The sequence below is a fragment of the Lagopus muta genome, chromosome 5 (genome assembly GCF_023343835.1).
Source record: "Lagopus muta isolate bLagMut1 chromosome 5, bLagMut1 primary, whole genome shotgun sequence".
Classification (NCBI taxonomy): Eukaryota; Metazoa; Chordata; class Aves; order Galliformes; family Phasianidae; genus Lagopus; species Lagopus muta.
This window is the reverse complement of record NC_064437.1, coordinates 25,722,672-25,749,913: the sequence shown is the minus strand read 5'-3', so window position 1 is coordinate 25,749,913 and position 27,242 is coordinate 25,722,672. Positions and strand designations below refer to the sequence as shown.

At 52.5% G+C, this 27,242-nt stretch overlaps 2 protein-coding genes across 7 annotated transcripts in view; one reads left to right on the top strand and one right to left on the bottom strand.

Annotated features, from left to right (window-relative positions):
- The window catches only part of ASTN1 (astrotactin 1), a 45,589-nt gene extending 30,871 nt beyond the window's left edge, over positions 1 to 14,718 (bottom strand). For all 4 annotated transcript variants that reach the window (XR_007377201.1, XR_007377202.1, XM_048945856.1 and 1 more), the window contains exon 1: positions 14,415 to 14,718. Coding sequence is in view for 2 of the 4 variants with exons in the window: in XM_048945856.1 (XP_048801813.1) it covers positions 14,415 to 14,697 (283 nt within the window). In the remaining 2 variants the exon portion in view is untranslated. The remainder of the gene's footprint in view (positions 1 to 14,414) is intronic.
- A 1,400-nt stretch (positions 14,719 to 16,118) lies between these two features.
- BRINP2 (BMP/retinoic acid inducible neural specific 2) lies at positions 16,119 to 26,237 on the top strand. 3 transcript variants are annotated; one of them, XM_048946666.1, is made up of 8 exons: positions 16,119 to 16,251; positions 20,866 to 21,216; positions 22,620 to 22,810; positions 22,888 to 23,075; positions 23,403 to 23,508; positions 23,789 to 24,025; positions 24,307 to 24,529; positions 25,007 to 26,237. In XM_048946666.1, the coding sequence occupies exons 2-8, from the start codon at positions 20,933 to 20,935 to the stop codon at positions 26,121 to 26,123; spliced, it is 2,346 nt and encodes a 781-aa protein (XP_048802623.1). In that variant the 5' UTR covers positions 16,119 to 16,251; positions 20,866 to 20,932; the 3' UTR covers positions 26,124 to 26,237. The 3 variants fall into 3 exon arrangements, with proteins under 3 accessions (XP_048802623.1, XP_048802622.1, XP_048802624.1); XM_048946665.1 differs by having other exon boundaries at positions 16,119 to 16,616; positions 16,754 to 21,216; XM_048946667.1 differs by having other exon boundaries at positions 16,119 to 21,201.
- The last annotated feature ends 1,005 nt before the right edge of the window (positions 26,238 to 27,242 follow it).

Below are 27,242 nucleotides of genomic sequence, written 5' to 3'. Positions count from 1 at the left end.
TGCAGCTCCTCACACAGGACACAGCCCCAGTACCTGCACAGATACCTCTATGTTTTGCCCAAGGACCCTGACTTTTCTAAGTGCCTTCAGCTAGAGGATCTTTGGCACTAGGGCAGATGGGCAGAGCTGAGCTGGGTAGTGATGGCATTGGATGAAACCCAAGCAAAGCAGCAGAGGTTGCATGCCTAACCAAGCCACATGTGCTCAACTGGTCCAAAATTACATAGACATAAAATTATCAAGGATGGAAAAGACCACTAAGATCATTGGTTCCAACCCCAAGCCACCCCCACTGCACCCACTATCCATGTCCCTCAGTGCCACATCTACAAGATTCTTTAAAACCATTTCAGAGATGAGGCTTAGCACAGTTGGGTGACACCGGCACATCACCATGGCAGAGTTGGGCACCACTTTAACCGCCTGCACACAGGAAGCCCTGATCTTACAGCTCCAGTGTGCTATCTCTACTTCAGCTATTCATTTTTTTTCCTCTGAAAACGCAAACATTATTTACACTTGCTGTCACGACTGCAGAAAGCACAAAGAGTTTCTCCCTTGCCATACGGGTCAGTCCGGTGTGGTCTCATTTATACTGTGTGTTTCGGTGGTGCTGGGAACCAGCCTGAGCTCACTTAGCAAATTGTCATCCTCATTTTGTTCGTCTCAAACCACCTTCAAATGAAAACTGGAATTCAATTATCGCGTCGAAAAACAACATTTTAAATTTACTGTTAATTAATTTCATTAGGCTGCCTTAAGTGAGCTAGCTACCAGACGGGGGGGAAATGCATCAAAAACCAAGTCCAGCCCTTCCAAAGTGATTTGATTAATCAAAAGAAACATTAACGAGTGAATTGGCAGGCGGTTTCTGCTCAGCACGGGCTGCATTTCTGATGGCAATCAGCGTGCTCTCACTGTCCCAAGAAGAGAGATGCTGAGCTCTCCTTGGGCTACTGGGAAGCAGAGCTAGGAGGAGTGCACACATCCCTGCAGCCAGAAGCACTTTTGAAATTCCCTCTAACCACTGAGCTGCATGTTTCAGCACAGGATCCCCTTTGAAAATCTGGTCCCGGGAGCTTGAAAGAGCTGATCTCCTCCTCTCCCACCTGGTCTTTATTCATGGGCTGAAAGGGGAAAACAAGCTTTCCCGCTTTCTCAACTCCCTGCGGCTTCCCAACTTCAAATGAACTAGCTCAATTGAAGAAAATATTCTCCCCACACCTGCTTGCTAATGTGAAATTAAGAGTAATTAAGGCAAGAGCTTTTACGCACAACAGGAACTCAACGTCCTGACATTTTGAAAAATGTAAATACCAGCATTTCCCCCATTGTGAAGACTGGAAATAATAGATACTAAGTATACGACATTGTGACATTTAGAAAGCCGGAGTAAAAGATGTTTTCCCCTGATCTGACATATCATTGAAAAATCAGCACCCTTCAGCTCATTAATATTTGAGGAGGACTCCTTGATGGAAGTTATTTAAATGATTAATAGATTATAGTAAATTTAGGCCTTAAAATAGGTTGTCATAATTTCAAATTTATTTAAACAGGCTTCTTTCTAAAAAGAATAATGTATTTCAATGAAAAAGGGATTCTTTTTTTAAAAAGAGCACAACACGTGAGCTTCAGGGCTGACACGTGCGATCCTTCTCCCACTCACCACCCTCCCTCCCGCAGCTGCATCACATACAGGTCAGAGGTGCTAGAAACAGGGAAAACACCCCAGGAATCAGCCCCCATCACTCCAAACAAGTAGACCGTGATCTCTACATCACCACGAGGGGCAATGCTCCTCCACAACCTGGGTAGCAGAACTTCATCCTTGGATCCCCTCCTCTTCTCCCTGATGGTTTTAGCAGCACTGCACCTGCCCCACCCCATTCTATTTCTACTTTAAAAACAGATCTACAAATATTTTCCTGTCCTGATAATGTTTCCCTGGAGCTTGGCTCAAGCATGGCCACGCTTCCTTGTCTCTTTCTCTCGCATCCCCCAGTCCAGTACTTCTCACTTTTACTTTTTTCCTATTTCTGAAGCAGACATCTCATTGCCTGATAGGACACACTGCTGTGACCCATGGGGATCGCTGCAGCCATTTATTGGGGTGCTGATGGAGATCAAGTTCTACATTAGGACTGGTGGGTGTCAATCTCATTGACCAGCCCAAAAACATGGTTCAGGAAACTCTGGAGGAGGTGGGGAAGGCAGAAAGAAAGCCAAAAAATGGCAGCAGGGAGAGGATAATTTCAAGTTCAAAGTTTGAAAGATATTGATGATAGGCCTTGTCCCTGCATGGCTTTCATTAAGGCCTGGATGTGAAGCCATTAGCACTAGTATTAACTTCTTGCACCTCTGTTAAAAAATAGCCTGCCTGGGTCAGGGGTTAATAACTGTAGGACACCACTAATTATGCTGCGCCATGTTTGCCTGGTATCAAGAGTGGTCCAGGTCTTTTTTCCCATCCATGGGAGCAGCAGCCCCAAAGACCCCAGCAGATGTGTTCAATGTAGCCACTGTGGTGCTCCCCTCTCAGAGCATCTGTAAGCAAAAAGAGCAAGCCAAGGAGAGGAGAGCAGGAAAGTCTGGATGGTGTTGCTGGAGTGCTGGAGGCAGTGGAGTTATACCTGCTGCATTATAGATCACCTGAACAACTTAATTTTCTTGGGACAGCCACCCAGCCTGGAGCAAACCCTGCCTGTGGGCTGTGAGCACTGCTTTGCAGCAGGCCAGTACTGCGTGTGCACACAGAACCAACGCTCTCAAGCCCCTGCAGCGTCAGTAGTGTTGCCCCAACACTGAGACACACAGGCATCACCAAGACCCTGACATGTGCAGGGAGAGGAAAACGCATAAAAAGAAGAGCGCTCCCTAAAAACAAATGCAATCTTTTGAGCGGGGGAAGAAAAAAGGCAAAACATTTTTTGTTTCCATTTGGAAGCATTTTGGGCTAATAAATGCCTCTGATTAGGCAAATGAACTCTGCCATAATGCCAGTCTCTGCAGAATGCAGCTTTTGACTTGGACTTATACGTCCTCATTAACATTTAAACCTGGCTTATTTTCCATCGGAACCCAACTGTGTTTTTATTTAAGTTCCCCATTAGCTTGTGCATTTACTCTGTGCCTGAACCTTGCATGTCCTTTAAGCAGCTCTACCCTAGCTGGAACAAGCCCTGGTCCAAAGTCCTCTAAAGCACGCAGTAACTTGGGAGCCCATCCCACAATGAGCCGTTGTGCTGGAACCTCAGGATGTGATTCACAGCAATTCAGATGTCAAAAAGCATATCTTGATATTTAAGCAGTTTTTTACCTGAGATTTTACTGACACATCTTTCATGGGATAATACTCTCATTTTTTATTGGCCTGCTTAAACAAAAATCACATTCACCGCTGACTATTCATATTTTATTTGCAATTTTTTCCCCCTCTCCAGGCTCAGGTAGGGACACTAGCTTGCTCTGTAGGTCACCCTGCCTTCCTAACACAACCCAGATTTTCCATAGCGGCAAACAAGTCTCACCCTATCTGTTAGGTACCTGCGTCACGGGAGATGGCACTTGGTGCAAGATTACAAACAGATCCATAGAGCCAGGACAATCTGGAAGCTCAAGGAAGAGGCATCCAGCTATATCTGGAGGTGTTCCCCACATGGGTCCAATGTCACCCCACCATTTTGCTTAACCTGAGGACAGTACACATGAAGCCATAAGCTACTGTAGCAAGGCTGACAGCTAACCAGGTTTCTCTTTGAAATGCTGGGTGCCTTTGCTTTTGGGAAGGTCATCAAGAATCTTTTCAAAGCTGTGCCCATGTTTTACCATGAAATGGGATTTTTATCCCAAATATGCTACAGCCCTAATTTGTCCCTTTCTTTAACAGCAAAGCCCTCCATCACTCCTGGAGTGACACTGTGTCACACCACTGTTTCCAGAGCAAAGGACACAGATTAATCATTAAATAAAAAAAAAAAACAATTCATCTGGGTTTGCTCCACAGCTGTTGACCCTACAACATCACACATCTCATTTCTCCGCTCTTCTCTGCGGACACAAGGACATGCTCAACCACACCTGTGGAACATCCACTCCAAGGTTATTTACCACCACATCCATCGATTTTGACCGAAAGCTGCAATAAGCAAGTTGGGATACTTGTTGGTGTTTGGTTTTCACTTCTGTTTTATTAATAAGGTCCCATTGACCATAACTACAAGGTAGGAGATGCACGATGAGAACAAACCCATGTCTTGAACTAACACTCAGGAAAGCACCTCTGCTCTATGATCATGAGGAGGATAAAAGAAGAAAAAAAACAAACACAAAATTCCACACCCTACACCATAACAGTACAATACATTCCAGCAATTTAAGAAATGCAACATTGATATTTATGCCCTGGAAAGGACCACATTTGTAGTAGGTATCCCATCCCAACACCCTGCAATGACATCACGTCATCCCCTCCAGAGGGAAGCCCAGGTCTCCACGGGAAGAACCCAAATGATGGAGAAGCTCTCAGTTAGCCAAGAAAAACTACTGCTCTGGCTACACTGCTTCCCAGCAAAACCCAGTGCTATTTAATGTTTAGTAAACTGGAGTCACCATCCACCAGCTCCTCCTCTGCCTGTGTCTACAGGCCTTTAGGGCCCCATAGCTCTCCAGTCCTCTCTGCTGGGCTCCTTACATCTTGGTAATGAGATTAGAAAGAATCATGGTCAAAGGGCAAAGTGTTCTTGGAGGAGATTTAACAACAAATGTATGACATGTAGAGCATGAACAGAATCACACACAGAATCACAGAATCACCCGGGTTGGAAGGGACCTCAAGGATCATGTAGTTCCAAACCCCCTGCCTGGCAGGGCCACCAAACCCTGGCAGGGCCACCAAACGAATGAACCCATCATTCCATTAAGTGCTCAACTACAAGAGAAGGAGGACAGCTGCTGAACTCTGGCACAACTGTACTGCTCAGAAATGGCAAACAACTGGTGGAACAAACCTCGATGGAAAAGACTCCAAACTCCTAAGAAAATGGAAATTAAAGACCAGTAAATTCTACTTCTGCCCTGGTCAATTTATTAAAAGAACCAGTTGGTAGCACAGATATATGTGGGTCATGCAACTCTGCACACCAGTAGATAAGGGTGATCCAGTTTGACGGACTCCTTTCAAAGATGCCTTGTCAAAAAAGTTTCCAAGAGAATCTAAGTAGGGGTGTCACCAGAGGGAATGTTCTCTGGAAGCCCACCATGCAGGGAGGAATAAGGTTGCATTTCATAAGGAAAGGAGGTTACCAAGGAACTCCGCAGAGATCTTTGTCAGGACCTCAGCTGTTATGAAGCGCTCTGGAAGAGGAAGCGAGTGACAAAGCTGGTCACCAATGCTAAAATTAGGTACCTCAGAGCTAAAACTGTGAAGTGCTAGAGAAAAGTGGGCAAGAAAGTGGGCAGGTGAAATCCAATGTTGGTGACAGCACGCTGATCTCAAGAACTGCCAGCAGTATTCAGGTCAGCCATCTCATGATGGAAGCAGCAAAGGAGGCTCCAAAGAGGCACACAAAGAAGACAAGAGGTCTGAAATGTTTCCGTGGAGAGGAGAAACCAACTGTGTTAGTACTCAGCAAGGAAAACAAACAGCTGAGCAGGGAAAGGATAAAAGCCCATAAAATCATGAAGCCAGCGGAGCAGTGGAAATGACAATGATTATTCACTATTTCTCACTTTGTGAGAATTAGGAATGTAAAAACTAACAAAAGGCTCTGTTTCATCCACCATGAAGCATGAAAGCCCGGAGAAAGGAACCAATTTCAAGGCAGGCAGACCCACCAGCAGCGACCAAGCCAGACAGCCCACAGACAAATCGTAGCTTTAGGAACCCCTGCAGCACAAACCTTGGCAGTATGGGGGTGGAAGAAAAAATAAAAATAAAAAAAAAATCAAACAATATATGCTTTTCCACATTTTTCCCCAATTATCAGCCACTTCTTGCTGTTGGAGATGAGCTCCAACCTGCTTTCCACACACCTCCCAGTGCCTTGGGGTTGGACGGCAGCTGCAGGTCCAGTCAGGTGCCACCAAGGCCACACTTACATGTCTCTTTATGCGTGCCCGAGGCCTCCTGTTCCTTTGATGAGGAAAGAAGAACTCACAGCCTACCTCAGGACAACCCATACCCAAATCATAGAACCATGAAGGTTGGAAAATACTACTAAGATCATCCAGTCCAACCATCAGTCCATCCCCTCCATGCCCACTGACCACATCCCTTAGTGCCACATCCCCACAGTTCTTGAACATCTCTAGGAGAGGTGACTCCATCACCTCCTCGGGCAGCCTGTGCCAATGCATCACCATTCTGTTTGAGAAAAGATTTCTTTCCTCATTTTTTCTATTTTTTCCTAATACTCCAAACCCTCCACACCATCAAACCCTACAAGCCCAAGATACCTACCAAGACTACCTTCAGCTTCCCAAATCAGTTTTCACAGGGAGGAGAGCACTGTTTATATCCATCATGGGCTGGCAGGAATGGTAATGACCAGCCACTGCAGCCCATCTGGCAGGCATTAGTGGGACATCAGAGCATATCGTACAGGCGAGGTCAGCAGCTCTGGTGGGACAGGCAGGGGGAGGGGGATGCATTACAGTAGTGACACAGACTTCAAGGGTAAACTCCAGCCTGCTTCTGCAAGCTAATTTGTTTAAGTGCTCATTATGCCAAGGCCAAGAGGTTGGGTGAATTAGACATTATTTTGATAGGACCCAAGTAACCCTGCCAGGAGGTCCCCCAAGAGGTCGACCAACTCCTCCCAACTCCTCAGCATGGACTGGCACTCAACTTGGGGCAGGATAGAGGTAGAGCTGACTGCAGCATGCTGCCATAAACCCTTTAGTGCTTAGAAGCACCTACCCAATTTTAAGCTCTGCTTTCAAGATCGTGGAGATGCTTGGAGATAACAGGGAGAAGGAAACAGGAAAGAAAAAAAAAATAGGGAAGAAAGACATAGAAGGGGAAAAGTTGACTGTGCATCTTGAATTTATCACTCTTGAGAGAAGTGCTTGTCAAGAGGGCCAGAAACCAGACAGTGCACGGTGATCAATGGGAGGGCTTTTGGGTCTAGTCAGGCTTGTTTCAGATTTACAGGAACTGAATAGAGGCATAAATCTGTCTCTGCCTGACGAAAATGGAGGTAATTAAATCTGCAGGTGTATATAATTGTCATATTGATGATCTATATAAATCAGCAGAGGCACTGAGCACTGAGTTGAGCGTGGAGTCTCTCCACAAGGAGTTTCCTGCCCACCTGCAGCACATGGGGAGACAGCAGGTGAGCACAGGGGTCCCACATCACCCACAGGAATGTGCACCATCACAGAAATTCCCCATGACTCCAAAAGGATGAGGAGCCCAAGAAGATGATGCTGTGAGCCCTGAGCTTTGACATGCCTAACAGCTGCTCACAGGAGGTGGATGCTACTTTGAAGCTCTGAGCCAGGGTGCAAATGGGGCACTGACTTGATCTTGTAGCTTTTTTTTTTTCCTTCACTCTCTGCTTAATTTATTTTAACCTCTGTTATTTTGGGAACTTTGAAGCCTAAGCTGCTTGGAGCCAGCTGCCTTTGTTGGAAGGACAGAAAGTGCAAAGCAGGGATCTGAAAGCAGTGGGATAAAAGGCCAGCATCCACAGCCAACCTCTGTGGAAGCTCCTGCCTTTCTCCCCCTACATCCTAAGGAAGCCACCCTGTGAGCTACTCACTGCTCTTTTCCCAACTGCTGGAGATCTGGGCGTGAGCCAAACCTGGGAGCACACATAAATGGATTTGCTACCAAGAGGAGCCTAAAAGACCTCTGAAGACCATCCACGTGGCCAATGCTGTTCACACCCACTCCAATTTTTTTAGCATCTTAAGCTGGCCAAAAGCAGGAGCATTGTGATGCCCAAGTAAGAGAGATGGAGAAAGGAAGGAAAGGCTTTTGTGCATGGTCCTCCCCAGCAAGGACCCCACACCTGCATGCTTGCCCCACTGCCACAGAGAGTCTGAAATGGGATAATTAATTAAACATCGAAACAAGCACTTCTGCATTGCAGTCCAAATTATATAACAAGTTCCTCATCCCCAGCATGGCTCAGCTGTAATGTGACTGCATGGCATGGGCCTGTGCTCACCTTACTGGCTCTTCAGGCAGGGACTGCAACCACAGGGATAAACTAGAGGACAAAAATAAAGAGCTGTAGCCAACTACAGATATCTGCACCCACAGAAACAGCTCTACTTTGTCCCCAGGGCTCCCTTCTCCCTGACAGCTATGGGTGCAGGGGCATGGGAGGGATGCCCAGGATAGATTTACCCTCACACACCACTGCTTCTGACCCAAAGGATGCTCCTTGTTCGTGAAATCAACTTCAAAAATATTTTTATGATTTTCTTTTTTTCTTTTGCAGCGGCTGAGTCCTCTGGCTGACATGCATCCTTATACCCTACTCTGGGACCAAGGAAGGGAAAAATATGGTGCAATACTGTAATGTGATGGAAAGTACAGAGCTAATGGCAGAGTAGCAAAGCCCTATACTGCAATAAGTGAGGATGAGTCCAAATACCTCAGCTGTAGGCACAGAAACAAAAAGGAGGGGAGAGGTGAGAATTTGCTTATCCTGGGAAGACCTCAAGTAGACGGGAAACTCCACCACTTGCCTTCACTGCCAACCCTTAAATGAGGTCTGGGAAGAGTGGAGTCAGGATTGCATATACCTGAGCTCCCCTGGGTTGGCCCTGCCTTCCCACCAGGTGCTCATTCACTGCTTTGAGCTGTGACTTAGCATTTCCACTACAGGTGGTAACAGAAAGCTTTCAAAGCTGGACTAGGTCAGGGTTTGAGCAAACAGACATGAGCCACTAATGCTTTCACCATCCACCCTACTGCACTGCTCTGGATCTGACTCGTCAAGGTACAGTGCACATCCAGGAAGAAAGCATCTCCCTCTGGCTGAGCACTGCAGAACAGGTCGGTGAGCTGCAGCCAGCTGTGTTTCAGAAGTCACCAATGCTCTCTGGTAAAACTCTGCTGGCAGTTCTGTTTCCAATGGAAAAGCAGCTCCCCAGCAGCCCAAGTGCCTCTGGGAAGGCTGCCTCCAGCGATGCTTGGAGCTGCTGAGCAGCATGTGGGCCCTCTGTGCAAAACCAATGTTTCCTCTTGGTTTCCCAGAGGGTGGGGACACTGGGGACATCATTAGGGGACTGGGCAGGATGTGAGCTCCGCATGGATGTGAAGCTCATGCTGAGTTGGGCATAGCACCCCATGGGAGCAAAGCATTCTTGGGACCTCAGCCAGCTGTCCTCTCTTCCCCTACTACGCAGATCCAGCCCTAAGGCACATCCTGAGCCCAAGCCCCTAGCCCCAAAGCCAGAAAAGTGATTGCAAACACAGCACTGAGTTCCCAGCCCTGTGCCCTCACTCTCCCACTCCCTTGGGGATGTTCAAATTAATTGGCTTGTCTCCTGGAGCTGTTAGCTGGAACAAATAAAAAAGAAAGGGGGGTGCCAAAACCCATAATAAGGTCTACAGTTCCTCCGAGCTACAAGCACTGCTTTAAATTTCGGGATTTTTTTTCTTGTTCTTTTCCCTTTTTTTTTTTTTTTTCTCCTCATTTGAAGGAGGTTTCCATGGTAACTGTCTCCCATCACACAAGTGCCTGTCCCCAGGATATTTCAGGGTTGCTAATACCTGCTTTCCCAGGCAGCCACAGCACACTGTGATGGTGACATCGTGGTTGGGTGTCTCAGTGCTCTCAGCTCTGGGTGCCACCTCCAGCCGTGGCCCAGTGGAAGGGATCACAGGAGCTGCCATCACAGGCCACCAATGCAACCATTGGCATTCTGGAGCAGAACCATAGGTGATGGAAGGCTCTTCCAGGCTCTCCCATGCTTAAACACCCCAAATCCCCATGCAAAGGTACAGGTGGGCTCTGCTCAGCCCTTCCCCATCTCCTTCCCCTAGCAGGTCAGTTTTCAGCTGGATCGGTTCCCTGTGGAAGCAAAGCCAGCTCTCTACATCCTTGATATCTGCTTGCTCTGCTATGCTCATTAGTCATACTAATTACTGAAATGCCTCAGAGCCAGCCAGGAGAGGGACCGTGTCTCCTCCTGCACCGCATCCTCACATCCAAGCTTCCGTGACCGATGTGCCACTACTGGTGCTTCCCAGTGTTAAGCAGCCACAAACCAGCAACCAGAGCCTTCCCTTTGCCATGCAAACCCTCCTGATCTGAGCAGGAGAGCCCCAGCAATGCGCAAGGAAAAGGACAGCCAGCTTGAAATGATGGATCTGTCACTATCCAGATGCTTCCCCAATCCCGGGAGGCAAAAATTCTTTCCTTTAAAGGGCTCTTGCGTGTTGAGACACAAAGAGAGATGGTCGTCCAGCCTTGTTTATCACAAAATCATGGAATCAGAGAGTGGCTTAAGTTGGTAGGGGCCCTAAAGATCATCCAGTGGATGATCCACCCCCTGCCACAGACAGGGTTGCAAACCACCAGATCAGGCAGCCAAGAGAGTTTAGCTGGATAATCAACCCTAAAAATGAAATAGAAAATGGGATGTGGGATGGACCCAGACACAAACTCTGCTGGCCTGAGGATAGAAGGGCAGAGGTGAGACAGCAGCTTTAGGGTACTTTTAGAAGTCCCAATATGGGCAATATCATCCCCAAAACGTCACCCATGAAGGATGGGAGCAAGTCTCAGTTCCACTGGGGCACAGAACCCAGGCTGTCAGCTGGGGGAGATAGGAGCAGCACCCTGCACTCCCAGCAGCCAAAACGAGGGCTGGGACCCTACAGCCACCCTGTCCCATAAACCCATGTCCCCCCATGGGATTGGTCCAAGCATCACAGCATGCTCCCCCCGCTGCTTTCTGGGTCAGTGAGATGCCCCGGCCCCACTGCTGCTGGAGCTGGCTGGATGTGCAGTTGCCATGGCAACGGGTACCCAGAGATGAAATCCCTGTGTCTGTGGGTTGGAAAGGAAAAAAAAATAAATAAAACAAAACACAACATCCCTCCCCATCCGGTGTGTCACCAAAACGCTCCCAGCCAGAGAGGTGGTGGGGCACGGCGGTGGCCTCAAGGATGCTTCCAGCCTGCAAAGCCAGCACTGAAGAACCAGAGAGAGGAGGTTGAGTAGCAGTGAGATGCTTACAGAGGAGACAGGAGGTGGCCAGCAGAGATGGGGAAGGCGGCATCCTGCATGGCACATTGGGTGGCTGGGTCTTAAGGGCAACATCCTGCCAGCAGCGGGGTGGGAGCATAGATCATCACGACGGGTCTCGGTGCATGTGACAGTGTCCAGGATCCAAGCCAAGTTCAATTAATGGCTCACAATCTTATTAGAGAAATTATTTCAGGATCTTGAGTAAAAGTCCGATATATCCACTCCATTCCATTAGTCAGGCTCATTTAGTAATTCAATCAATCTAAGCAAGGCAATTGAGCTCCTCTGGTATAATTTAACTCGGTTATTCTCTGGGTACTTAAGAATTTCTTAATATTTGCTCCATTATTTCACCATTACACCTATTCGCAGGTGCAAGGTTAGCAGCGAGGCAATGCTGTGGGTCCCAGAGCACCCCATCTCAATGCTGTGGGTCCCAGAGCACCCCATCTCAGTGCCCTGGCTTGGGGGACATGAGATGGGGATGGGGCAGCAGGGTCGGGGTGGGCCCTCACCTCCCCAAAAATGAAGTCTTTTCCAAAAGATTGGTGAGAATTTGGCACAGGCTGCCCAGGGAGGTGATGGGGGCATCATCCCTGGAGGTGTTACAGAACAGTGGAGATGTGTCACTGAGGGACGTGGGCAGTGGGCATGGTGGGCTGGGGTTGGACTAGGGGATCTCAGGGGTCTTCTCCAGCCTTATTAAGGCTGTGATCCTAAGCTACTGAGAAACATTACCTTCAGTGCAACACACACAGCGGACAGGTGATGTGGAGAAGGCAGCTCCAGGGGTTGTGAAATCTAAGGGCTGCCTGCTGTTCCTTGGCCATAGCAAGGATGAGCTTTGGTTGGCCGAAGGATCTGTCACCCCAATTAATGGCACCCCGTGTCCTCATCTCAGTGCCCCCTGGCCCCAACACATAAAGGAGTCACAGAGAATTCTCCAGCGGGATGCGGAGCTTAGCAGAGAATAAAAACTAAGAAGAACATGAAAAGGAATAGAAATGATGAGGTATTTCAGGGAGGTATTCCACAGTGGCTAAACATGCCCACCTCACTGGTGCCTTTGAAAAATCTCACCCCTCTAAAAAATCAGAATTGATTTTGTATTTAAAAAGGAATCTATTTAATTTAAAAGAAAGATAATTTGAAATTGTGACGGCTCATATTAAGGCCCAAGTTTAGGATAATCTATTAAAGTCACTAAAGTTCAGAGTGTCTGTATGCAGAGCAGATGAAGTTCTCTGCCACAGCCTGGGCAGAAGGGACACTCCTGGGGACATGGAGGGACATAGTGCCACATCCCAGTGCAGCTCAGCACAACTTCATGGAGTCATTAAGGTTGGAAAAGATCACTAAGATCATCAAGTCCAACCAGCAAACCACCCCACCATACCCACTGCCCACCTCCTTCAGTGCCACATCCCCATGGTTCTCGAACACCTTTAGGGTTGGAGTGGGAAGGCAAAAACAGCTCATTCAGTTCCCTCAAACTCACATTTTGGCAACTAGAATCACAGGGACAAAAAGGCAGCATGGGTGTGAGGCCAGGTAATGGGATATGGAGTGTGGGTTGATGTTGCTAGGAGGCCGGGAGGGAACAGTGAGCGGGAAGGGAATACTGAGCTGCCAATTAGCATTTCCTAATGGCCACCAACCAGTGAGAGTGAGGAAAACCCATAACTAATGCAACAGGCACCAAGTGAGATGAAAGCCAACGACTGAGGCATCCTTGATTCAAATCAGGATCGAGCCGAGTGCTTTTCCATCCCCACATCCCAGTGCAGAGCAGCTGCGATCCCCATGCATCCCCTCCCCGTAAAACAGAGGTGACAACCCCACAACCCACCCCCCACCATGGCTCTGCCTGAGGAGGAATGCAGGAGTGGGGACCAGTGAAGAGGAGCAGCTCATGGAGCTGCTGAGCAACAACTCACAACCCTTCCAAAGGTTGAAGTTGCTGAGGAGGAGGGACAGCCCTGAGTAACCCAGAGGGTCGTAAAGAATGGGGCAAACTCCTAAAATAACCCAACTGAGACAACACATACCCCCAAATAAATTTGTGATGGTGAATAATAATAATGACACTTTGCAAAGGGGCCGTGCCAACCCCAGAGCCATGGGGCTCTGACCCCCCAGGAGCAAGTCCCAAAAAGGGAGGAGCACCTGTGTGGCTTTTAGAGCATCAAATGCCACAATGCCACGCGTGCGCGGCCCGCAGCATCCATTGCACTGCGGCCCCGTTGCCACAGCAACGCTCTCCGGCCTCCACCGCAGCATCACAGAGAGGGGCCATGCTGGGGATGGGGACATCACATTCCACAGCCCCTTCTGGCCACCCCCTATCCCTGGGCATAGCTTTGGGGGTGTCCCCACAACCCTCCTATGGCATCCCCCAGCCCTGTGCCTGGCTCTGCCCTTTGCATGGAGCAGAGGGATGCAGTCAGCGCTGCTCCGAGATCGGATATAGGATCGCAGGTTTTGTGCATGTGGAGAGGTCCGGGGGAGACGGGAAGGTGACAAAGCACAGGGGACACAACCCAGGTAGAGCCACTGCTGTCCCCTCCCTGCTCATATGATGGCACACAGGATGGCATCGCAGCATAAAGGCACGTGCAGGCGCACTGCTTTTGGGATGGCACATGGACAAAGGGGACGTTTGGACGCACATGGGGCACCCAAGGGTGTGGGAGGTGAGCACGGCCACGATGGAGAGAGCAGCCGTGGGGTTCATGTGAGGTGGGGGCTGCATGCAGGAAGAATGGGAAAACAGTATCCAGCACAAAATTAAAAGATTGCAGCAAATGCCACAGCTCAGCTCGGTCCTGGGGAAGCAAGCGATGGAGGCCTTGCTGTAAGCACAGCATAAAGAAAGCAGCAAAGGTTGGCTTAAGGTGGGGGTGAAAATATAAATGATAGTAATAACGATACATTGAAGGAGCCCATCAGCGGTAGGGAAGCGATGCTCGGCAGCACGGCGTTACCTGCCCGGGGACCCGCAGCGGAGACCCGCCGCTATGCCCGGCTGGCAGCGCTCTGCAGCGCGCCGGGGGGAGGCGGCTCCGCTCGGAGAAGCGCTGCGGGCTGCGGCTTCCCGACGGGCAGAACCCTGGGGGGGCAGCGGGCCGGGCTCGACCCAGAGGGGCTGCGGAGCGCAGGGAGGAGCCCTTCGGCCGGGCGGCGCGGGGAGATGCTCACCCAGCACGAAGTAGGGCAGCTCCGTGTTCTCCAGGTCGTCCACAACCACCATCTCTCCGGGAAAATCGTTGCGCACCGAGAAGAGCAGCTTGGGTTCGGCGGCCGAGGGGCCGTGCATGATGCTCAAGTCGTTCTCCCGGAGGAAAGGCAGAGCCGACACCGTGATGCTTTTCAGTTTGCATTCCAGCTCCTTGGCCGCCGCCTCCGCCGCCGCCTCGGCGGGGCCGCTGCCGGCCGCCAGGCAGCACCCGGCCAGCAGGGCGCACAGCCCGGCCCAGGCCATCTTGCAGCTCCGGCGCCGGGCGGCGGCGAGGGGCGGGGACGCGGGGACCGGCACCTCCCCGTGCGGCGCGGTGCGGTGCGTTACGGCGCGGCTCGGAGGGAGAGCACCGCTCAGCCCCTTCTCGACATCATAGGGAATCGCGGGATCCTGGGATGGTTCGGGTCGGAAGAGGGTCTTAAAGCCCATCCGGCTCCGTGCTGAGGGAGGGGGTGTGATTGAAGGACGGCACCGCGTCCCCATGCGTAGAGCTGAGCAGAAGTAGTGACAAATGATAGGGGAAAGGAAGGATGAGGGGAATGTAAGAGAAATGCAAAGAGGGTGTAAAGGAAATGGAAGGGAAAGGAGAGGAAGATACGGAGTCACGGAATCGCTGAGGTTGGGAAAGACCACTGAGATCATCTAGTCTAACTGTAGGATATATGTAAGGGAAGTGCAGGGAAATGTAAGACTGCAAGGCAATATAAAGGAACAGTAAGGGAACTGTAAGGAAAAAAATGGGGGAAATAAGATAAAAAAACATAGGGAAAACATTAAGAAAATGATAAGAAAAGGGATAAGGAAAAGCGTAAGGAAAGGTATAAGAAATACTATAAGGGAGGGGATAAGAAAACGTGTAAGGAACACTATAGGGACAACCACTAAAGGAAAAATGTAAGGAGAAGCATAAGACAAAACATAAGGAAAAATATAAGGAAAATATAGGGAAGAATGAACTTAGTGATGTAGGACAGAGCACCGCTCTCCCCTCGTGGGCAGTGATCCCCTTGGAGGCCCCCAATGTGCCCATTGCTGCCTCCATCCCACGGCACATAGAGCCCAATAAGGGCTTTGCCCAGAGCCAGGGCTGCATACAGTGGTGCAGGGCATCCTGCAGGGCTCGGCTGGCGGTTGAGGGCCTCCCCAAGGTCAGTGTGCCTCGTGGGTGTCCAACCCCACGCAACAGGCAGAGCACAGGGCAGAGTGTGGGAGCAGAGAACTGAGCTACACACCCTCACGCTGAACCTGGTCATCCTTTCACCCAAATTCATCCCTAACCAAAACGCAGACAAACCCAGGCCGGAGCGCTACGGTTCTAGGAGGGGGATCTCAATCTTTCCTTGGCAAAACCACTTTTTTGGGGGGAAAAACTCCACTTCTGGGGCTTGGGATGAAAGATGATGGTGGTACACGATTACAAGCGGGGGTGTTGAGCCCGGCGCTGGGCACGGGGCTCTGCGCAGGGTTAAGGCCGAGGCCGAGCGCTGCCCCACGCGTGCCCGCACAGCCTCCCCACGCGCGCCCGCTCCCCCCGCGGCTCCACGGCGCCCACCAATGGGAGAACGCGGAGAGGCAGACGGCTCCTCTCATTGGCCGCCGCCGCCGCATATATTATGGGGCGGCGGCGGCGGTGGCGGGGTGAGCGTGGAGGTGGCGGCGGCCGCGGAGCGCGGCGGGACCCGGTGCGGGTTGCCCGCCTGCGGGGCCGCGCCATGGGGCGGCGGGGCCGGCACCGGGAAGCCTGAGCCGCCACCGGACCGCGGGATCCGCTGCTGCCGCTGCCGCCCGGAGCCTGGGGTAAGCCCGACGGGATCGCCGAGCTCCTCCGCCAGTGGGGATGCTCCCCGTGGGGTGGAATGCTGCGTCGGACGGTGCGGATGGGTGGGAGGTGACCCTGCCCCGCCGGGTGGCTCGGTGACCTTGGGTGAGATGTCCCGGAAAGGACGAGGGGAGGCGGGAGGCAGTGTCCCACGGTTGGGTTGCGGAGTTGCCCTCGGCTGGGAAGAGCGGGAGCTGCGGACTCACTGCTGCGCTGCTCCGGGGAGACGGTCAGCTAAGGTGCCGAACTGTGCTGCCCTGCTGGGAGAACCTGGAGCAACAGCTGGCTCTCAGCGGGACGGGAAGGCTCCCAGAACGGTGCCGCAGAGCGGGGCGAGGAGCGGGTAAGCCGATACCAGCAGCCCGCTTCCCTTCGCTCACCGCTGGCTTTCATCATTTCCAAAGGAGCCCAAACTCCGGCCGGACTCGAGAGCAGCAGCTCTCGGCGCGGCGCTGTGCCTCCCGTCCCTCTCCTTCCCAGGAGTCCCGTGCTCGGCCCCGAAACGCAGCTGTGGGGCACGGGCTGGGGGTGCCGGGCTGTCCCTCTGTGGTGCCGGAGCTGCGGGACCTGCCGGCAGGTGTCAGTGTGCCCCCTCCGTCCGCAGCCGTGGGGTCTGCACAGGGCAGCCCCCTGCGCTGAGCCCCGGCTGGGATCGGGGGGCTGCTGAGCCCCGGGGAGCGGGAGGCTGGCCCCACACACACCGCCGCATGTTTTTCCTCTGCTCCTGATGCTGCCTATTGGGGTGAAGCCACTTCACACTGCGCTCGCTCCGACAGTAGGAGGGGATGCCGCTGTGTGCGTGAGCTTCCCCCCCTCCCCCTCCCAATCCTCCCGGGAGCTGACTTCGGGGATGCTCGGGGCTGCGAGCTCGGCCCCAGGCAGGGGAAGCAGCCGCCGTGCTGAGGGAACTGGATTTGGCACGTTGCTCTTTCAAGAGGGTCTCTGCTTGTGGGTTTGGAAGTCTCTGGTGAGCAAAGCCAGAGGGCACAACACATGGCACTGGTGTGACACAGAACGCGCAGCTGCCATCTCCCTCGACCGCAGCCCGGGCTTCATCTCATCTGATGTCTTATGCAAATCCTGAGCTCCCCGAGTCCTGGGATTTTCTGACATTTTCCTTTACTCTCATCTTAAAGTTCCTTGCTCTAAGAAAAGCTAATAAAAGGAACCCAAATCATAATGTCTTGCAGGTTTTTAAACCAGTCTCATGGGCGGGGGGGAGAGGCAGTGACTTATTGAAGTCGTTTAGCAAGCTCGGGGCCGTGATGGGGATCACCAACATTGCTGCTCAGACAGGGACAGCAGGCTCAGAAGTGGCTGTCCCTGTGCTCGGGATTCAGGTCCTGCACAGTCCTGGGTGGGCAGGGAGTGGAGCTGACCCCACAGCACTGCAAATAGCATCGGCATGCACAGCTGAGCCCATCTGCTCCAGGCACTTAGCCTCTGCCCAGCCTCTCTAAGTGGCCTTAATTTGATAAATCTTTCCCACATTTAATAAGAAGGTGACTCTGTTAGAGTTTCATCCCTGCTAAAAGGCATCGGCAGGAGCTCGAGGCAAGCCCTCTCCTATTGCTCCTGCATGGATGCACCTCAGCTGGCCCTGTCCCCAGGGATGCTGGAGCAGGATGTCACCCGTCTGCCAGCATCAGCTACCTGGGGGCTCAGACACATCCCCAGCCAACCCCCTTGTGAATGCTTCACGGCATACAGGCGGCCGGATCAGTTTCTGCAGCGTGAAAGGGCAAAAATCAATGTTAATGTCCCTGACAATTAGCTAATGTCTTAATTATCGAACCCTGCTTGATTAGTGGAGGAGCGTGTTGCTCCAGAGCTGCCTTGCTGGCGGCATCCAAGCAGGCAGGACATGGCACAGCTTGGCAGGGTGATGCTGCTGCCGGGACCTACGGCTTGTCCAGCTGCTGACGAGGAGCCCAGCATGTCCTCCTGCCCCTCGCTTTCTGGGTGAAGGCACCAAAAGCAGAAGTGATCCTATTGCCATCTCAGTGCTTAGGGCAGGAGGAAGCCTCAGAACATACGGGGTTTTGCAGGAAGCTGTTTTTTGAGACGCAGCTCGTGGCAATCCCAGCAATGCACGGGTTGTCGCCTGCAGGAAGCAGGGACAGAGAGGGCTGCACCAGGACCAGGTAGAGCTGGGCAGGAAATAGGCTGTGCTCCTGGGCATGTCTGCCAGGGACATTTGTGCTGAAATGCCTCTTCCTTCGTGTTAAGGTTTTTATAGACAAGGGGAAAAAAATAATTAGCAAGCTGGAATTTTTCCAGCTTTTGCGATACAAACCCTAAATCAAGAAGAAGAAAAAAATGAGTAGTCAGATGCTTCTCATCAAATCTCCATTCTTTTGGATCAAGGATAAGTGATTAGAAAGTTATTTCCAGCTCTAGTAGTGAGGTCAATGGGGTTATGAGCTACCAAAGAGCTGTGCTGTCCGCTGCTTCTGCAAGTACAGATTTGCACTTACATACTTATTTTATCCTACCCACCTCCAATACGAGCAAATAGAGCAGGGTGGCTAATGATGGTGTGGGATAGCTGGTCCCTGGTATCAGCTTGGTTCCTTCAGCATCACCAAGGCCAATCATCAACCTAATGCAGAAGGTCCCACCACTAACCTGTGTCCCTAAGTGCCATGTTTGCAGGGAAGAGGACTCTCCCACTGCCCTGCGCAGCCCATTCCAGTGCTTGGTTGACCCTCTCTGTGAAGATATTCTTCCTAATGTCCAACTGAACCTTTCATGGCACTGCTTGAGGCCATTTCCTCACGTTCTATCACTCATATATCCTGTCTTCCAGCCCTTCACTAACCTCACTGCTCTTCTCTGAATGCATTCCAGCAGCTCAGTGTCCTTGTAGCAGAAGTCCCCAAACTGAACATCAGCACTGTATACAAGGGTTGGTCACCCCCCCCCCCGGCCCTGCTGGCTGTGCTGCAGCCCATGGCAGCCCCTAGCCCACCTGTGCTCTGCTGGCACCTTCATCAGGATTATTGCAGCTGACAAGAACTTCAATTTTGGTTCCAAATTGCCAGGGAGCCGGCTGAGAGCACGTCATCAAAGCACACCCTTAAGGGTTTAAAAATAGAAGAAAAGGGGGAAAATAATAATAATGCGTATTTAAGTGGGATGATTCATCTGCCAAAGCCCTGGTTTAGGAGAGTGTGGGGTTGGTGCGTGCTTGGCAGGATGAGCATTGGGTGGCTCCTGCTACGGAGAATAACGGGCATATCCTAGAAGAACTGTGAATATAGGGTCCCCAAACCCTTGTTCCCATTGACCCCTATCCCATTCCAGAGCCTGCCTGCAGCTGCTGGCTTCTCCCAGGTCTTAACTGGCCTGGGGATAAGGCACGGAGCTGGCACACAGGCAGGGTAAGCCCAGCTCCGTCTGTTTGAAGTCTGGAGCCTTTGCTGGGCTCCAGAGATAAGCCCGGGAGCCCTCCCTGCATCCCTGTTGCCCTCCCCTCCGTGGCCCAGTTCCATATTTTTATACCCAGCATTTACATCGGCTAATGAAGAACGAGTCAGTTCTGACGTTCCTGTGCTGACTTTGAACTCTGCTCTGTTCAAAGCAGGTTTTTAGGCAACCAGCCCTTGCTGCATGAGGCAAGAAACATCTCCCTGCTCTGGCTCAGCCCCTGCACCTTGCAGCTCCTTATCACTAGCTGCCCTACGGAGCACAGCAAATGCAGGCTCTGACCCCAGGCTGCTGCTTCCAGCAAACCTCCCGTGTTTTAAGATGCTCAGTGGAGATGCTACAAGACCAGTAAGGTCTCAGCTCAAGATGAATGCTGGTTGTCTTCCAAACACTGATGTGGCGAGTCCAGGGTAGACAAGCCCATTCAACCACCTGGCACAGGCTGCCCAGGGAGTTGGTGGAGTCACCATCCCTGGAGGTGTTCATGAAATGTATATATGTGGCACTGAGAGACATGACTTAGTGGGCAATACTAGTGGCAGGTGGATGGTTGGACTGGAGGATCTAGAGGTCTTTTCCAACCTTTATGATTCTATGATTCTATCCATCTGCACACCCACTCATCCTCCATCTCAGCCACTAACATGGCACAAAGGGAAGCCCAGCACCACACCAACAGCTAGAGCAGTTAACTTTTCCTATGCCTTCAGGCTGTTTTTTAACTAACCTAAGAGAAGCTATTCATGGTCATGATGGACACCCCCAAAATGTTCCACATCCATTATCTCCTTCCTAGGTTCTCCCTGGGATCTTCATAGAATCATTTGAGTTGGAAGGGACATTTAAAGGCCATCTGCTCCACCTCCCCTGCACTAAACAGGGACACCCACAGCTTCATCAGGTGCTCAGAGCCTGTCCAGCCTGATCTTGGGGGTCTCTAGGGACGGGATCTAAATCTCCCCTCTTTTAATTTGAAACCATTTCTCCTTGTGCTGTCACAATAGACCACGCTACAGAATCTGTCTCCTTCTTTCTTGGATGACTCCCCATCCTCTCCTCACCAGTCCCCGGTGACCTTAGGGCCACAAGCAACTCACACCCATGTCACCTAGCACAAAGTTGCCCTGCACTCATGATCTACCCGTCATGCGGTGCCATTGCAGGGCAGGATCCGTCCCCAAGGAGCGTGGCGGGGCGAGAGAATGAAGGATCCGGCTGGGCAGCAGCAGCATGGGGCAGCAGAACCTGCGGCGTGCTGACGGGCTCCTGCCGATGCTCCCGTGGCCCCTGGCCCTCCTGGCCCTGAGCGTGTGCTGCGGGGCAGGCGGCGTGGCCACTGAGCAGCATGTCTCCAGCCCAGCATCCCCTTCTTCCTCATCCTCATCCTCCTCCTCTGGCCGAGCACCCCTTGACTGGCTCCTCACCGACCGGGGTCCCTTCTACCGAGCCCAGGAGTACGTGGACTTCATGGAGCGCTACCGGCAGGGTTTCACCACCAGGTACAGGATCTACAGGTGAGAGGCAGCAGCAGGGCTCCCGGGGATGGGGCTGGTTGAATCCATATGGCTGAAGCTGGGGTTGCTGTAGGGGACCCATGGCGGGATGCAGCGCCTATGCCTATGCCAGGCTCTGCCAAGGGGAGATGCTTTGTTTTCATGCCTTTCACCATCCCATTCACATTCAGCTGCAAAGGCTGGGGAGGACCCCTCAGTTCAGCCCACCACCAGCAGCAATTTGCAATGCTGGTTGAGATGCGCATGCCTAGCTGGGATTCCGCTGGGACAAGGCTGATGCTGCGGGTCCTTGCAAAGCCCCCGCAGCCCAGGAGGGGTTCATGGCACCAGAGCAAACCCTGCTGCATCCCACCAAGTGAGCTGACGTCAGCACAGGGATGGCTGTGTTGTTATGAATCCAGCACCCGAGGGAGCTCATTTCCCCTTTCCCTGTCCCTGCACGCTGCCTAGGGATGCTCCAGGGACACTGCTAGTGACGCTGGAGGGACAGAAAGGAACACCCGCAGGGATGGCAGCCAAATCACTCCTCCTCCAAGGAGGATAACCTTGCCTTTCCCATGGGATAAGATCAAGGGGACCAAAGGATCAGTAGTCCCCATCCCACACTTCCCACTGCCCCTGGCTGGGGGCAACACCATCCACAAGAAACATCACTCCCTCCCCAGCACCAGACTTATTTAGCTCTGAAGTCACTGTGGGAGGCAGCCCAGTGCTGTCCATGTCCAATCTTCCCCCTTCCTCCTCTCCCCTTTTTCTTAATCAGCTCTAATTAAACTGTTGGAATGCTACCACCTGGTGTTAATTAGAGCAAAAAGCTGAATATTAGGCTGAAACTGGCCACATGATGTTTGCGGGGCTGTTGTTATTGAAGTGGAAGCAAGCTGAGGAGCTCTAGGGAGATATATACAAAACATCACCCCACAGCAAAACACCACACTGTCCTCCATCCCACCATGATCCCACATCCTGGTGACCAGCTTTCTGTACTACAAGAGCCCAAGATGGAATGAGAAAGGCCGGATCCTGCCCCTCTCTGAGCTACCCAAGCTTCCAGTGGGGACTAGCACCAGCGTTCCACGTCCCACCAGTACCATGCCCACTATGTCCAGCACCCTCACCCCATGCGCTTCCTCCACCTCCAGCTTCATAGATAACACTGTCATCATCCACAGCTGTAAGCACCCAGGCACTGGATTTCTACCTGGATCCACGGGATTGGGGATCAAAGATAGGTGAAGCTAGCAGGATGGAAGAGGTGACATCAATGCCACTTGGAGAGCTCTGATGCATGCAGCTCATTATTACCACCAGTGGTTTAGAGACCGATGAAGCCTTGTCCCTGAGCATCCCTTTCCCCATCCATCTCCAGGCTCTGACCGTCATTTTTCTCCTTCCTGCTGCAGGGAGTTTGCACGCTGGAAGGTGAACAACCTGGCCTTGGAGAGGAAGGACTTCTTCAGCTTACCACTGCCCCTCGCCCCCGAATTCATCCGCAACATCCGCTTGCTGGGGCGCCGGCCCAGCCTGCAGCAGGTCACCGACAGCATCATCAAGAAATACGGGACACACTTCTTGCTGGCTGCCACACTGGGAGGTGAGCTGGGGGCAGAAAGACGACAGGTTTGGGGGAGAAATATGACCAAGAAGGGGACACATCGTGTGTCCCCACAGGAGAGGAGTCCCTGACCATTTTTGTGGACAAACGCAAGCTGAGCCACCGGGCAGAGCTGTCAGGGGCTGGGAACGGCTCAGCAGTGTCACTGGAGACGCTGCACCAGCTGGCAGCCTCCTACTTCATCGACCGCGAGAGCACGCTGCGCCGGCTGCACCACATCCAGATTGCCACGGCTGCCATCAAGGTAAGCGAGGGGGCAGCTAGAGGGAGACAGCAGGTGGGCAGTGCAGCCCAGCAGGGATGGTGGCAAGGCAGGGCAGGGCAGGGTGAGCCCTGGAGAAGTGTGCACATCCGCATTATTTATGGGAAATTGGGCGCGCTAATGAAGGCGCATTTTTCAGCAGGCTGGAGGCCGGGCTGCTGGCTGTCAACAAGCCAATTAGCAGGCAATTATTTCTCCTCTCCAAGCTGCCGCAGTGTTGCCTTGCTAGCTAGGAGCTGTCTGCAGCCCCTCTGTGCATAGTGGTACGCATCCTCTCCTGTGTCCCTCACCATCTGCGATCCCAACCAGGTGACAGAAACACGGACAGGGCCGCTGGGCTGCAGCAATTACGACAACCTGGACTCGGTGAGCTCGGTGCTGGTGCAGAGCCCAGAGAACAAGGTGCAGCTGCAAGGTAGGGACCATGCAGGGATGGCAGAAGGGCCACCAAGGGATTCATGTAGGGAGGGGGGGGGGTGCCAGGTCATGCTGCTGCTTTAGAGATAAATAAGTTAAAGTTGGGCAGGAAGGAGATGCGTCTCCTTTGCCAAGAGGAGCTGCGATCAATGGAGAGTCCAGACAGGCGGCTCTGCTGCCAGTGGATGTGAGCATCCAGGTGGTCTGGGAGGGGCCAGGGGGGTCCATCTGGGAGTGCTGAGCCCCCTTATCTCCCCTGGGCTCCTTTTCACCTGCAGGGCTGCAGACGGTGCTGCCCCATCACCTGAGGGAGCGTTTCGTGGCAGCCGCTCTGAGCTACATCGCCTGCAGCTCGGTTGGGGAGCTGGTGTGCCGCCGGAGCGACTGTCGCTGCCAATGCCAGCCCACCTTCCCCCACTGCAACTGCCCTGAGGCCGACATCCAAGCACTCGAAGGCAACTTGGTCCAGCTCCAGCGCGCCTGGGACAGCCACCACAGCCAGTTTGAGGAGTCAGGTAAGGATGGGAGACACCGTACCGGGTGCTATATCCCGGCTCCAATAGCATCTCCTTGCCCAGAGCCTTCTCTTGAAATAGGTCAGGTTAGCACATGCGGCCAAGGAGCACCCATGGGTGCTCAGGGTGGGCGGAGGCTGTAGGACAGCGTCCAGACAAGTAGTCCCATAGCAAGCACGTAAGATGGGTCTTGCCCTGAGAACCAAAGAGCCTGTGGGCATTTTTTTTTTAAAACAACTGATGACGCCAGGTTGGCTAACTTGGTATCTGTCTCCCCACAGAGGAGTTTCAGGCCTTAGTAAAGAAGCTCCCAGGGGACCGCTTCCTGAACAGGACAGCCATCTCCCACTTCTGGGCCATGGACCTGGACATTCAACACCGCTACCAGCAGCTGGGCACCAGCCTCAAGCTGCTCTCCAGGAAAACCCACCACATCATCCGGAGGCTCTTCAACCTCAGCAAACGCTGCCACCGGCAACCCCGCTTCAAACTGCCAAAGGAGAGGTAGGATGCCACAGCCCCATGCTGCAAGTCAGAGCCCCAGGGAAGCTCAGTCCTATGGTCTGTCTCCCCCTGGGACTCAAGGAGCTCCCACCTTGCTGGAGAAAAGCCTGATGACAGCTTTGCCACCCAGGGATGCAGTTCTCACAGGTTGGGTTCAAGCCTGGAAGTGGAAAACAAGGATTGGTTCAGTGGAAGACACCAATGGTGTTGTGTGACTCCCCCCCCCCTCCCCCCCCCCCAAAAAAAATGAACACCAGTTGGGTTTTTCTTCCAGCCCTGAAACTGTCTGAGGATTGTTCAGACTAGGAGACGTTATTGCTCTCTACAACTACCTGAAAGGAGAGAGGGGTCAGCCCTGAGGGTCACGGTCATTGGGCATGGCGGGGATGCTTGGACTAGGTGATCTTAGTGGTCTTTTCCAACCTTAGTGATTTCTATCCTAAGCAACTGTCCTCCCGTGCTCCTTCTCCCCTGTAGGCCACTTCATTACTGGTGGGGCCGTGCTCAGTCGCTCCTCTACTGCGGTGAGACGACAGTGCCTGGGACCTTCCTGGAAGAAAGCCACAGCTGCACGTGCCCCTCAGAGCAGCCCTCCTGCCAAGGGGCCATCCCGTGTGCCTTGGGTGAGGGGCCAGCCTGCGCCAGCTGCGCCGAGGACAACAGCACTCGCTGCGGGACCTGCAACCACGGCTATGTGCTGGCCCAGGGCTTCTGCCGCCCCGAGGTGGCCGACTCACTGGAGCATTACCTGGGACTAGAGACAGATCTGCAGGACCTGGAGCTCAAGTACCTCCTGCAGAAACGGGACAGCCGCATAGAGGTGCACTCCATTTTCATCAGCAATGACATGCGCCTTGGGAGCTGGTTTGACCCCTCCTGGAGGAAGCGCATGCTCCTGACCCTGAAAAGCAACAAGTACAAGCCGGGCCTGGTTCACGTGATGCTGGCCCTCTCCCTGCAAATCTGCCTCACCAAGAACAGCACGCTGGAACCTGTCATGGCCATCTACGTCAACCCCTTTGGGGGAAGCCACTCGGAGAGCTGGTTCATGCCCGTCAACGAGGGCGGCTTCCCAGACTGGGAAAGGACTAATGTGGATGGCTCTGCCCAGTGCCAAAACTGGACGCTCACTTTGGGCAACAAGTGGAAGACCTTCTTTGAAACAGTCCACGTCTACTTGCGGAGCCGCATCAAGTCTCTGGACGATAGCTCCAACGAGACCATCTATTACGAGCCCTTGGAGATGACGGATCCCTCCAAAAACCTGGGCTACATGAAGATCAACAGCCTGCAGGTCTTTGGCTACAGCCTGCCCTTTGAACCAGACTCCATTCGTGACCTGATCCTGCAGCTGGACTACCCCTACACGCAGGGATCGCAGGCTTCAGCCATGCTGCAGCTGGTGGAGATCCGGGACCGGGTGAACAGACTGTCACCCCCTGGCAAAACCCGCCTCGACCTCTTCACCTGCCTGCTTCGTCACAGGCTCAAGCTGGCCAACAACGAGGTGGCCAGGATCCAGTCCTCTCTGCGAGCCTTCAATGCACGGCTGCCCAATGCAGTGGAGCAGGAGATGGGCAAGCTGTGCAGCTAGCAGCTGGGCCACTCAAATCACAGAGCAAGAGAGCCTGGTGAAAAGACTCCCCTGAAAAAAATAAAATATTAAAAAGCACCCCAAAAAGAATGAAATCAAGGCCTTACCTTCATGCCAACAGTGTGCTTCCATGGTACACCCAGCCACCGGCCATAAAGATGTGGGGCTCAATCCAGTGGGACTGTGAGTGCAGGATGGCTCCATGCATGGAGACATTGCCAGCAGTCACCTCTTCTGTTTGGGGACACATGCTGGTGGCCAGGGGCATGTGTTGGTGGCCCCAGCGAAGCAAACAGCCCAACACCACGGGGGCTCCCAGTGCCCATCATCGGATCCTCTAGCAGCACCCCCATTTTTTAGCCTTTTTAAGATGAGTTTCTACAGATGCCTTTGCTTTTGCAATGCACTATTCCTGTGGCTGTGTCCTCACAGGTGGCACAGGGGGACCACACGATGGGCAGAGTTGAGACATCACTCCCTTAAGTGCAGGCAGGGACCTGGCATCTGCCCCACAACGCTGCTGTTATGGATGACAGTGAAGATCTCTGGGCTGCTTTTCCTTACAAAGAAATGGAAACAAAAGGAGGAAAGAAAAAGATAAAAGAAAAATGTTTTATTTATGTATTTATTTGGCTTGGGAGGGTTTTTTTTAAGCTTATCTATTTGGGGAGGATCGTTTCTTGTTGGTGGCTCCAGCCGAGAGACATCTTAGTAAAATGTATCTGTTTAATATATTTTTTAAAAAAATGCCTTTTTTTGAGCAAAAGAGCAACCAAAAATAACTGAGGAGAAAAAAAAAAAAAAGAAGAATGATGTCATCTCTGGCCCTGGCTTTTCCATTGCTGTGCTGGGTGGTGGCGAGGAGGCTCCAGCACCATGTGCCCCATGTTTCCTGCCCCATCATGCAGGCCTGGCATTGAGCAAAGCCTCCTGAGAAGGCATAGACAGGGAACACCCCATGCTAGCCAGCCATCTTCCTCCTGTCAATGGCCTCATTAACCCAGAGGGGTGCTCAGGATTCTTAGGTGGCCCATTAAGGCCATCTGTGGCACACTGCGCCCTCTTGGGCATGCCAGAAATGGGCACTAGGAGATTTGTTTGGTGCCCCTCCACTGCAGT